This window comes from Bombina bombina, chromosome 4, assembly GCF_027579735.1.
Source record: "Bombina bombina isolate aBomBom1 chromosome 4, aBomBom1.pri, whole genome shotgun sequence".
NCBI classification, from domain to species: domain Eukaryota; kingdom Metazoa; phylum Chordata; class Amphibia; order Anura; family Bombinatoridae; genus Bombina; species Bombina bombina.
Genome location: NC_069502.1, coordinates 528,168,866 through 528,180,939, shown reverse-complemented (window position 1 = coordinate 528,180,939; position 12,074 = coordinate 528,168,866). Strand labels below are relative to the sequence as shown.

The following is a 12,074-nucleotide window of genomic DNA, read 5'->3' as shown; positions in this document are numbered from 1 at the left end:
AGCTGAGCTGGAATGAGGGCCGCACCTTCATGGGTATTTAGGAGCTGGCTATAGGTTTCTATAAGGCTTGGATATATTCCAAACTGGAAATGGTTTCCAAACTGATACCGCTCCTGAGGATGAAGGATCAGGCTTTTGTTCCTTGTTATGAGGAAAGGAACGAAAATGATTATTAGACCTAAATTTACCTTAGATTTTTTATCCTTTGGTAAAAAAAGTTCCCTTCCCTCCAGTAACAGTTGAGATAATAGAATCCAACTGAAAATCGAATAATTTATTACCCTGGAAAGAAAGGGAAAGCAAAGTTGACTTAGAAGACAAATCAGCATTCCAAGTTTTAAGCCATAAAGCTTTTCTAGCTAAAATAGCTAGAGACATATACCTGACATCAACTCTAATGATATCAAAAGATGGTATCACAAAAAAAATTATTAGCATAATAATAATGCTATAAAATTATGATCTGTTACTTGTTGCGCTAAAGCTTCTAACCAAAAAGTTGAAGCTGCAGCAACATCCGCTAAAAATATAGCAGGTCTAAGAAGATTACCTGAACATAAGTAAGCTTTTCTTAGAAAGGATTCAATTTTCATATCTAAAGGATCCTTAAATGAAGTACTATCTGCCATAGGAATAGTAGTACGTTTAGCAGGAGTAGAGACAGCCCCATTAACCTTAGAGATTTTGTCCCAAAACTCTAATCTGTCAGATGGCACAGGATATAATTGCTTAAACGTTTAGAAGGAGTAAATGAATTACCCAAATTATTCCATTCCCTGGAAATTACTTCAGAAATAGCATCAGGGAGAGAAAACACTTCTGGAATAACTACAGGAGATTTAAAAACCTTATTTAAACGTTTAGATTTAGTATCAAGAGGACCAGAATCCTCTATTTCTAATGCAATTAATACTTCTTTAAGTAAAGAACGAATAAATTCCATCTTGAACAAATACAAAGATTTATCAGCATCAACCTCTGAGACAGAAACCTCTGAACCAGAAGAACCATTATCAGTATCAGAATGATGATGTTCATTTAAAAATTCATCTGAAAAAAGAGAAGTTTTAAAAGACTTTTATGTATACTAGAAGGAGAAATAACAGACATAGCCTTCTTAATGGATTTAAAAAATAAAATCTCTTATGTTATCAGGAACACTCTGAAAATTAGATGTTGACGGAACAGCAACAGGTAATGTAACAGTACTAAAGGAAATTTTATCTGCATTAATAAGTTTGTCATGACATGCAATACAAACAACAGCTGGAGAAACAGATACCAAAAGTTTATAGCAGATACACTTAGCTTGGTAGCTCCAGCACTGGGCAGCGATTTTCCTGAAGTATCTTCTGACTCAGTTGCAACGTGGAACATCTTGCAATATGTAAAAGAAAAAACAACATATAAAGCAAAATTGATCAAATTCCTTAAATGACAGTTTCAGGAATGGGAAAAAAATGCCAGTGAACAAGCTTCTAGCAACCAGAAGCAATAAATAATGAGACTTAAATAATGTGGAGACAAAAATGACGCCCATATTTTTTAGCGCCAAAAAAGACGCCCACATTATTTGGCGCCTAAATGCTTTTGGCGCCAAAAATGACGCCACATCCGGAACGCCGACACTTTTGACGCAAAAAAAGTAAAAAAATGACGCAACTTCCGGCGACACGTATGACGCCGGAAACAGAAAAAAAAATTTGCGCCAAAAAAGTCAGCGCCAAGAATGACGCAATAAAATGAAGCATTTTCAGCCCCCGCGAGCCTAACAGCCCACAGGGAAAAAGTCAAATTTTTTAAGGTAAGAAAAAATGATTGAAACAAATGCATTTATCCCAAGTATGAAACTGACTGTCTGAAAATAAGGAATGTTGAACATCCTGAGTCAAGGCAAATAAATGTTTGAATACATATATTTAGAACTTTATAAAAAAGTGCCTAACCATAGCTTAGAGTGTCACAGAAAATAAGCTTACTTACTTACCCCAGGACACTCATCTACATGTTGTAGAAAGCCAAACCAGTACTGAAACGAAAATCAGCAGAGGTAATGGTATATATATATAAGAGTATATCGTCGATCTGAAAAGGGAGGTAAGAGATGAATCTCTACGACCGATAACAGAGAACCTATGAAATAGACCCCGTAGAAGGAGATCATTGCATTCAAATAGGCAATACTCTCCTCACATCCCTCTGACATTCACTGCACGCTGAGAGGAAAACCGGGCTCAAACCTGCTGCGGAGCGCATATCAACGTAGAATCTAGCACAAACTTACTTCACCACCTCCATAGGAGGCAAAGTTTGTAAAACTGAATTGTGGGTGTGGTGAGGGGTGTATTTATAGGCATTTTAAGGTTTGGGAAACTTTGCCCCTCCTGGTAGGAATGTATATCCCATACGTCACTAGCTCATGGACTCTTGCTAATTACATGAAAGAAAGTATCATTGCTCAATGCAATACTCTTGTTATTTTGATATCTAAAGCTCTGGACTAACACGGCTACTCCAATCAACATATATATATATATATATATATATATATATATATATGTGTGTGTGTGTGTGTGTGTGTGTGTGTGTGTGTGTGTGTGTGTGTGTGTGTGTGTGTGTGTGTGTGAAAAGAAGAACCAACAACTATAACTATGCTCACACATGCAGATGCAGCCTTCATACTGTTCCGTATTCCTGGGACAGTCACGTTTTTTGGTTTCCTGTCCCTGTGCCTTTTAAGCTTGTCCCTTGATCAATTTAGTCTGTACATAGTTTAGGAATATTGTGTGCAGTGCAGTATTTCCACAACAGAGGTCGCTGTGGCATTAGTCTCATTGCTTATAGTATGTTCTTTCTGCAGTATTATGTGGTCTTCTGTTACACTGAAGTTTATCAGTGTGTAGACAGGTGTCAAGTAAAGGGAATCCACGAGAAGGGGTGATGAAGCAAGGCATCTCAATAGTTTTGCACAGTTTGGAACATGTTTAATTTCCCCCATGCATACACAGAGGCTTTAGCAGAGGCTTAACACAAGAGGTTTTTTTTCATATGCTGGGACTGGAACATACTAAAAATCTAGATTTACTGGGGCATTTCTGGATCTATTAACCTGTTGCCCACAATCACTGCTAGCCAGAGTTTATCATCAGTTTAATTATGCTTCAAGGATGAGAATGCAGGATTATTAAAACTGGTTGGGTCCAGGCATCCAAGCACTGTAAAAATAACAAACACTAAGGTTGCACCTCTATACCATCATCTATTTAATAGTACAATAGTCTTCTGGAGCTTGGGTATAGTTTTCCCAACAATAAGGAATTAAGTTGTGGACTCTCCCTGCCAGGAAAGAAAGGAATTTATCTGGTAAGCATAAATTATAATTTTCCTTCCATAAGGCAGGGAGACTCCACAACGTCATTCCTTACTGTTGCCAAAACTATACCCAAGCTCCAGAGGACACTGAATGAATAATAGGAGACAACAGAAAAAAGAGGCGGACACTAATCTGAGGGCACCACAGCCTGCAAAACTTTTCTACCGAAAGCTGCTTCAGCCGAAGCAAACACATCAAACTCTAGTGGAATGAGCCGTTATTTTTTCAGGAGGCTGTCATCCCGCTGTCTGATAAACTAAGCAGATGACTCTCCTCAAACAGAAAGACAGAGAAGTCGTAGTAGCCTTCTGCCCCTTACGCTTCACCGTATAGATGACAAACAAAGAGGCAGATGGTCTGAATTCCTTAGTAGTCTGAAGATAAAACTTCAAAGCATGAATCACATCTAGATTGTGAAGCAAACGTTCCTTCTCTGAAGGAGGATTAGGACACAAGGAAGGAACAACAATTTCTTGATTAATGTTACGATTTGACACAACCTTAGGGAGGAACCCTAGTTTAGTGCATAAACTCACCTTATCAGCATGAAAAAACAGATAAGGGGGATCACATTGCAAAGCAGAGATCTCAGAAACTCTGCGCAGAGAGGCAATAGCCAACAAAAAAAAAAAGAACCTTCCAAGATAACAATTTAATGTCAAGAGTATGCATAGGCTCAAACGGAGCCTGCTGCAAAACACTAAGAACAAGAGTGAGGCTCCAAGGCAGAGCCCCAGATCTAAACACGGGTCTGATCCTAGTCAGAGCCTTAACAAAGGACTGCACATACAGAAGAACTGCCAATCTTTTGTGCAGTAACACCAACAGGGCTGATATCTGTCCCTTCAGGGAACTAGCAGATAGGCCCTTCTCCAGTCCATCCTGGAGAAAAGATAAAATTCTGGCAACCTTAACCTTATGCTAGGAGAAGCCACACTCCTCACACCAGTACAAGTAAGACCTCCATACTTCATGGTAGATACGAGTAACTGGCTTACAAGCTTGAACCAGTGTCGATAACACTCTCAGAAAACCCTCTCTTGGCTAAGACTAAGCATTCAATCTCCACCAAGTCATCCTCAGAGAATCTAGATTTTGATGAACGAAGGAACCCTGTATCAGCAGATCTCTGCAACAAGGTAACCTCCACTGAGGAGATGAGGACATCCCCACCAGATCCGCAAACCAAGACCTCCCTCGAGCCACCACACAAGGGAGAAGCGGTAATGGAGAAAAAAGATATATGAGTCGGAACCACCATGGTACTGATAGGGCATCTATCAATTGCGCCTGAGGATCCCTTGACCTCGACCCGTACACCTGTGTAGCTTGGTATTGAGACGGGATGCCATGAGATCTATCTCCGGTGTCCCCCACTCGCTGCATATCTCTGCAAACACCTCGGGGTGAAGAGACCGCTCCCCTGGGTGAAAGGATTGCCCGCTGAGGAAGTCTGCTTCTCAGTTGACCACACTCGGAATGTGGATCGCTGACAGCGTACATTTGTGAGTCTCCGTCCGCTCCTCATTCCCCCTTGATGGTTGATATAGGCAACCAAGGTTATGTTGTCTGATTGAAATCTGATAAACTAGGACGAACCCAGAAGGGGCCAAGCCTTTAAGGCATTGAAGATTGCCCTGAGTTCCAAAATAATGATCGGAAGGGAGGACACATCCTGAGTGGAATAAAACTGAAAGAGCAGAGATTTGTCCCTTCAAGGAACTTGCAGACAAACCTTTATCCAAACCATCCTGAAGAAACTGTAAAATTCTAGGAATTCTAAAAGAATGCCAAGAGAATTTATGAGAAGAACACCATGAAATGTAAGTCTTCCAAACTCGATAGTAAATCTTCCTGGAAACAGATTTACGAGCTTGTAACATAGTATTAATCACTGAGTCAGAGAAACCTCTATGACTTAGTACTAAGCGCTCAATTTCCATAACTTCAAATTTAATGATTTGAGATCCTGATGGAAAAATGGACTTGAGACAGTAGGTCTGGCCTTAACGGAAGTGGCCAAGGTTGGCAACTGGACATCCAAACAAGATCTGCATACCAAAACCTGTGTTGCCATGCTGATTAGAGATTAGACAGGAGCTGGATTCCGCCCAAGCAAGTATCCAAGATACTTCTTTCATGGCTTAAGGACTGTGAGTCCCACCTTGATGATTGACATATGCCACAGTTGTGATATTGTCTGTCAGGAAGCAAATGAACGGTTCTCTTTAACAGAGGCCAAAACTGAAGAGCTCTGAAAATTGCACGGAGTTCTAAAATATTGATTGGTAATCTCGCCTCTTGAGATTTCCAGACCCCTTGAGCAGTCAGAGATCCCCAAACAGCTCCCCAACCCGAAATACTTGCATCTGTAGTTATCACAGTCCAGGTTGATCGAACAAAAGAAGCCCCTTGAACTAAACGTTGGTGATTGAACCATCACGTCAGAGAGCGTCGTACATTGGGATTTAAGGATATTAATTGTGATATCTTTGTATAATCCCTGCACCATTGATTTAGCATACAAAGCTGGAGAGGTCTCATGCGAAAATAAGCAAAAGGAATTGCGTCCGATGCTGCAGTCATGAGGCCTAAAACTTCCATGCACATAGCCACTGAAGGGAATGACTGAGACTGAAGGTGCCGACAAGCTGCAACCAATTTCAAGCGTCTCTTTTCTGTTAGAGACAGAGTCATGGACACTGAATCTATCTGGAAACCTAAAAAGGTGACCCTTGTCTGAGGAATCAAAGAACTTTTTGGTAAATTGATCCTACAACCATGTTTTTCAAAGAAACAACACTAGTTGATTTGTGTGAGATTCTGCAGAACGTAAAGACTGAGCTAGTACCAAGATATTGTCCAAATAAGGAAACACTGCAATACCCTGTTCTCTGATTACAGAGAGTAGGGCACCTAGAACCTTTGAAAAGATTCTTGGAGCTGTTGCTAGGCCAAATGGAAGAGCAACAAATTGGTAATGATTTTCTAGAAAAGAGAATCTCAGGAACTGGATTAATCGGAATATGAAGGCAAGCATCCTGCAAGTCTATTGTAGACATATAATATCCTTGCTGAACAAAAGGCAGAATAGTCCTTATAGTCACCATCTTGAAAGTTGGTACTCTTACAGAACGATTCAAAATTTTCAGATACAGAACTGGCCTGAATGAATTTTCCTTCTTTGGGACAATGAATAGATTTGAATAAAACCCCAGACCTTGATCCTGAAAAGGAACTGGCATGATTACCCCTGAAGACTCCAGGTCTGAAACACACTTCAGGAAAGCCTGAGCTTTTACTGGATTTGCTGGAATACCTGACAGAAAAAAATCTCACAGGAGGTCTTACTCTGAGAATCCTATTCGATACCCTTGAGAGACAATGCTCTGAATCCATTTATTTTGGACAGAATTTATCCAAAAATCCTTGAAAAACATTAATCTGCCCCCCACCAGCTGAGCTAGAATGAGGGCCGCACCTTCATGCGGATATAGGGGCTGACTTTGGTTTCTTAAATGGCTTGGATTTATTCCAATTTGAAGAAGGCTTCCAATTGAAACAGATTCCTTGGGGGAAGGATTACATTTTTGCTCCTTATTCTGACGAAAGGAACAAAAATGGATAGAAGCCTTAGATTTACCCTTAGGTTTTTTATCCTGAGGTAGAAAAACTCCCTTTCCCCCAGTAGTAGTTGAAATAATAGAATCCAGCTGAGAACCAAATAAATTATTACCTTGAAAAGAAAGAGATTGTAATCTATACTTAGATGTCATATCAGCATTCCAAGATTTAAGCCACAAAGCTCTTCTAGCTAAAATAGCTAAAGACATGGATCTAACATCAATTTTGATAATATCAAAAATGGCATCACAAATAAAATGATTAGCATATTGCAGTAAACGAATAATGCTAGATGCATCAGAATCCAATTCTTGTTGCGCTAAATTCTACAACCAGAAAGTTGATGCAGCCGCAACATCAGCCAAAGAAATTGCAGGTCTGAGAAGATGACCAGAATATAAATAGGCTTTCCTTAGATAAGATTCATGTTTACTATCTAAAGGATCCTTAAAGGAAGTACTATCTTCCATAGGAATAGTGGTACGTTTAGCAAGAGTAGAAATAGCCCCATCAACTTTGGGGATTTTTTCCCAAAACTCTATAGAATTTGCTGGTAAAGGATACAATTCGTCGTCAACTACGACGCCGGAAATGACTAAGTTGCGTCACAGACGTATTTTTCACGCCAAAAATGACGCAATAAAGTCTAGCACTTGGCGCACCCGCGGGCCTAATACCACCTGCAATTTGCAAGAAAAAAGTCAATTTAGAAAAAAAGACTAAATCCCAGGTAAGAAAAAAAATTTCTTAAAATGTTTATTTTCCCCAAACATGAAACTGACAGTCTGCAGAAGGAAATGCATGAACCCGACTCATGGCAAATATAAGTACAATACATATATTTAGAACTTTATATAAATTCATAAAGTGCCAAACCATAGCTGGGGTGCCTTAAGTAGCAAAAAACATACTTACCAAAAGACACCCATCCACATATAGCAGATAGCCAAACCAGTACTGAAACAGTTATCAGTAGAGGTAATGGTAAATTGAGAGTATATCGTCGATCTGAAAAGGGAGGTAGGAAATGAATCTCTACGACCGATAACAGAGAACCTATGAAATAGACCCCTGTTAGGGAAATCATCGTATTCATTAAGTGATACGTCCCTCTGACATTCGCTATACTCTGAGAGGAATCGGGCTTCAACAATGCGGAGAAGCGCATATCAACGTAGAAATCTTAGCACAAACTTACTTCACCAACTCCATAGGAGGCAAAGTTTGTAAAACTGAATTGTGGGTGTGGTGAGGGGTGTATTTATAGGCATTTTGAGGTTTGGGAGACTTTGCCCCTCCTAGTAGGATTGTATATCCCATACGTCACTAACTCATGGACTCTTGCCAATTGCATGAAAGAAACATATCAGCAGACACAAGGCAAGACAAGTCCCTGCGACATCCGTGGGAGGGCAGCGACTGAAATTCTCATGAGAAAGAAAAAATTTGTCACAACCTGTACTCCTTAACGTCCCTCTGACAAACACTGTATTCTGGGGGAAAACAGGCCTCAAATCAATGTGAGAACACCTCTCAACAAAGAAATCATTTGTACATCTTCACTCTCCAGTGGAGGCAAAGAGAAGACTACCTACCATAGATGTGGGAGGGGTTATATAGAGCTCTTGGGTTTTGGGAATCTTTGCCAATCACAGAAAAATACTGCTTCCAGTAGATAGCCAATCCAGGCTATCTGGGGATCGGTTCCCGCAACACTTGTAGCTGTCCTGTGACTTACTACCACTGGGTGTAATTGTGCCACTAACCCATTCTTCACCTTCCTCCTGCAGAGGAAATAAGACTGGCTTATCAGTGAGGTAGGAGGGGTTTTTAAGGGTTCTTGGAGTTTTGGGAATCTGTCTTCTCCTAGTGGCTAAGAGTGGAATTCCCAGTAGCAATGGCTTGTGGACTCATTACATTTATGAAAGAAATAAGTAGAATTTTATTATTTTTTTTAATGAATATCTTCCATGAAATACATAATTTCTTTAGCACTTTATTACATTATTTCTCAACTGTGGTCCTCAAGTACCCCCAACAGGCCAGGTTCTCATTATAGCTGAACAAGTGCACACGTGAAGTAATCAGCTGATCAGTAACACCATGGTTACTAACCCGCTCTCACCCTTCTGCTGATTATGTCACATTAGGACTGGTACAGCTATAATGAAAACCTGGCCTGTTGAGGGTTTTTGAGGACTACAGTTGAGAAACAATGTAATAAAGTGCTTCAGAAATTATGTATTTCATTGAAGATACTCATAACTGTGAGGTGATTACATGCATGAAGTAAGAATGGTTGTTAAAAAAAAAGTTAGGCGTGACAGCATGTAATTACAAAGCCTTTTTTATAGTCCGTGTGAAAACATCAGATTTTCAATAGCCTTACTGCCCTGCACTTGCCTTATCTGAAGGAGCCCATCCAAACTTGTTAATGTAGCAGACATTGCAAAACTTGTATTGTTTTGTAGTACCTCTTTCAAACCTCTAATATCTCCCCTGCTGAGGCCACTTGGGAATTTATATAAACGAGCTATTACAATGCTCAAACAAGAATGGCTTGTAAAGACTAACAACTTTTTTTCTTTTCATTTAATCTACACATTTATGTTACAATCAGACTGTTTTGTGTTACTAAAAAACACTAGTTAAAAACACAACAGATAAGGTTAATAAAATAAACAAAAAACAAAACTTAATAAACTTACTTCAAATAAAAATCGATTATCACATCATTTAAAAACTCTCCTTCATTTAGACAATGGAGGTCTTCATTGGTCACCGAAATTCCACCTTTGGCAGGTGGGGGTGGATAAACAATCAATCTTAAAATAAAAGAAAAAAATAGAAAGGGAAATAGAAGCTGCGGATAAATTCTTACTAACAAATTAAAAAACAAAAACAAACGATAAACATAATCATAGAAAGACATCCTGAGAATAAATGCATTTATTGAAGCCCATTCAATAAAGAGATAGTAAAAGAGAATATTCAAATTGCAAGAACATATACATTAGTTATATCAATAACAATTTAAACCACTTCATATGCCCAGGAAACCCGCAGAGCTTGACTTGTAACTGTTGTAAATAATACAAATTACAATAGTATTTATTATGTATTAAAAAAAAAAAACATGCTTTAAACATAATATTTTGGTCACCTAAAAAAAATTAGGAATAAATTAAAAAGGTTAAAGAAATAAAGTGTATTCAATGATAAAGGAAAAAAATAGGGCCTTCCAAAATTAAATCTGAGTGAAGTCTAACACGGGGGGTGAATGCTTTTAGCGTTTGCATACAAATTGTAAATCGTCTTATTTTTAAAAAATCCTCTCGGAGGCTGTATGGCAACAATGCATATTGCGTGCCAACAAAATGTATTTTTCTGTCCGCCACCTTAAGCAAGGATACAAAGGTTCACAAGCCCTATGGGTACAATCCATTACAAAAACATAAATTATGCTTACCAGATAATTTCCTTTCCTTCTGTATGAGGAGAGTCCACGGCTTCATTCCTTACTTGTGGGAAATACAGAACCTGGCCACCAGGAGGAGGCAAAGACACCCCAGCCAAAGGCTTTAATACCTCCCCCACTTCCCTCATATCCCAGTCATTCTGCCAAGGGAACAAGGAACAGTAGGAGAAATATCAGGGTATAAAGGGTGCCAGAAGAAAACAGAATTTATGTTTACCTGATAAATTTCTTTCTCCTACGGTGTATCCGGTCCACGGCTTCAGCCTTACTTGTGGGATATTCTCAATCCCTACAGGAAGTGGCAAAGAGAGCACACAGCAGAGCTGTCCATATGGCTCCACCCCCTCAGGCTCCACCCCCCCAGTCATTCGACCGACAGTTAGGAGAAAAAGGAGAACCATAGGGTGCAGTGGTGACTGTAGTTTACAAAAATAAATTTAAACCTGACCAAATGCCAGGGTGGGTCATGGACCGGATACACCGTAGGAGAAAGAAATTTATCAGGTAAACATAAATTCTGTTTTTCTCCTACATTGGTGTATCCGGTCCACGGCTTCATCCTTACTTGTGGGAACCAATACCAAAGCTTTAGGACACGGATGAAGGGAGGGAACAAGTCAGGTAACCTAAACGGAAGGCACCACTGCTTGTAAAACCTTTCTCCCAAAAATAGCCTCCAAAGAAGCAAAAGTATCGAATTTGTAAAATTTGGCAAATGTATGCAGTGAAGACCAAGTCGCTGCCTTACAGATCTGTTCAACAGAAGCCTCATTCTTGAAAGCCCATGTGGAAGCCACAGCTCTAGTAGAGTGAGCTGTAATTCATTCAGGAGGCTGCCTCCCAGCAGTCTCATAAGCCAACCGGATGATGATTTTCAGCTAGAAAGACAGAGAGGTCGCAGTCGCCTTTTGACCTCTCCTCTTGCCAGAATAGACGACAAATAAGGACGATGTTTGTCTGAAGTCTTTAGTTGCTTTTAGATAAAACTTCAAAGCACGAACCACATCAAGATTGTGTAACAGACGTTCCTTGTTAGAAACTGGATTAGGACACAGAGAAGGAACAACTATTTCCTGTTTAATATTCTTATTGGAAACCACTTTTGGAAGAAAACCAAGCTTGGTACGTAAAACGACCTTATCTGTATGAAACACCAGATAGGGTGAATTACACTGCAAAGCAGACAATTCAGAAACTCTTCTAGCAGAAGAAATAGCTACCAAAAAAAAAACTTTCCAAGATAGTAACTTAATATATATGGAATGTAGAGGTTCAAACGGAACCCCTTGAAGAACTGAAAGAACTAAATTTAGACTCCATGGAGGAGCCACAGGTCTGTAGACAGGCTTGATTCTGACTAAAGCCTGTACAAACGCCTGAACATCTGGCACGGCTGCCAGACGCTTGTGCAACAAAAACATAATTTATGCTTACCTGATAAATTCCTTTCTCCTGTAGTGTAGTCAGTCCACGGGTCATCATTACTTCTGGGATATTAACTCCTCCCCAACAGGAAGTGCAAGAGGATCACCCAAGCAGAGCTGCTATATAGCTCCTCCCCTCTACGTCACACCCAGTCATTCGACCGAGAACCAAACG

General features: G+C 39.7%; 1 protein-coding gene across 3 annotated transcripts in view; it reads right to left on the bottom strand.

Annotated features, from left to right (window-relative positions):
* Positions 1 to 12,074, bottom strand: part of SENP6 (SUMO specific peptidase 6) — a 611,027-nt gene that overhangs the window by 209,829 nt on the left and 389,124 nt on the right. For all 3 annotated transcript variants that reach the window (XM_053710452.1, XM_053710454.1, XM_053710455.1), the window contains one exon: positions 9,706 to 9,822. In XM_053710452.1, the coding sequence (XP_053566427.1) occupies positions 9,706 to 9,822 (117 nt within the window). The remainder of the gene's footprint in view (positions 1 to 9,705; positions 9,823 to 12,074) is intronic.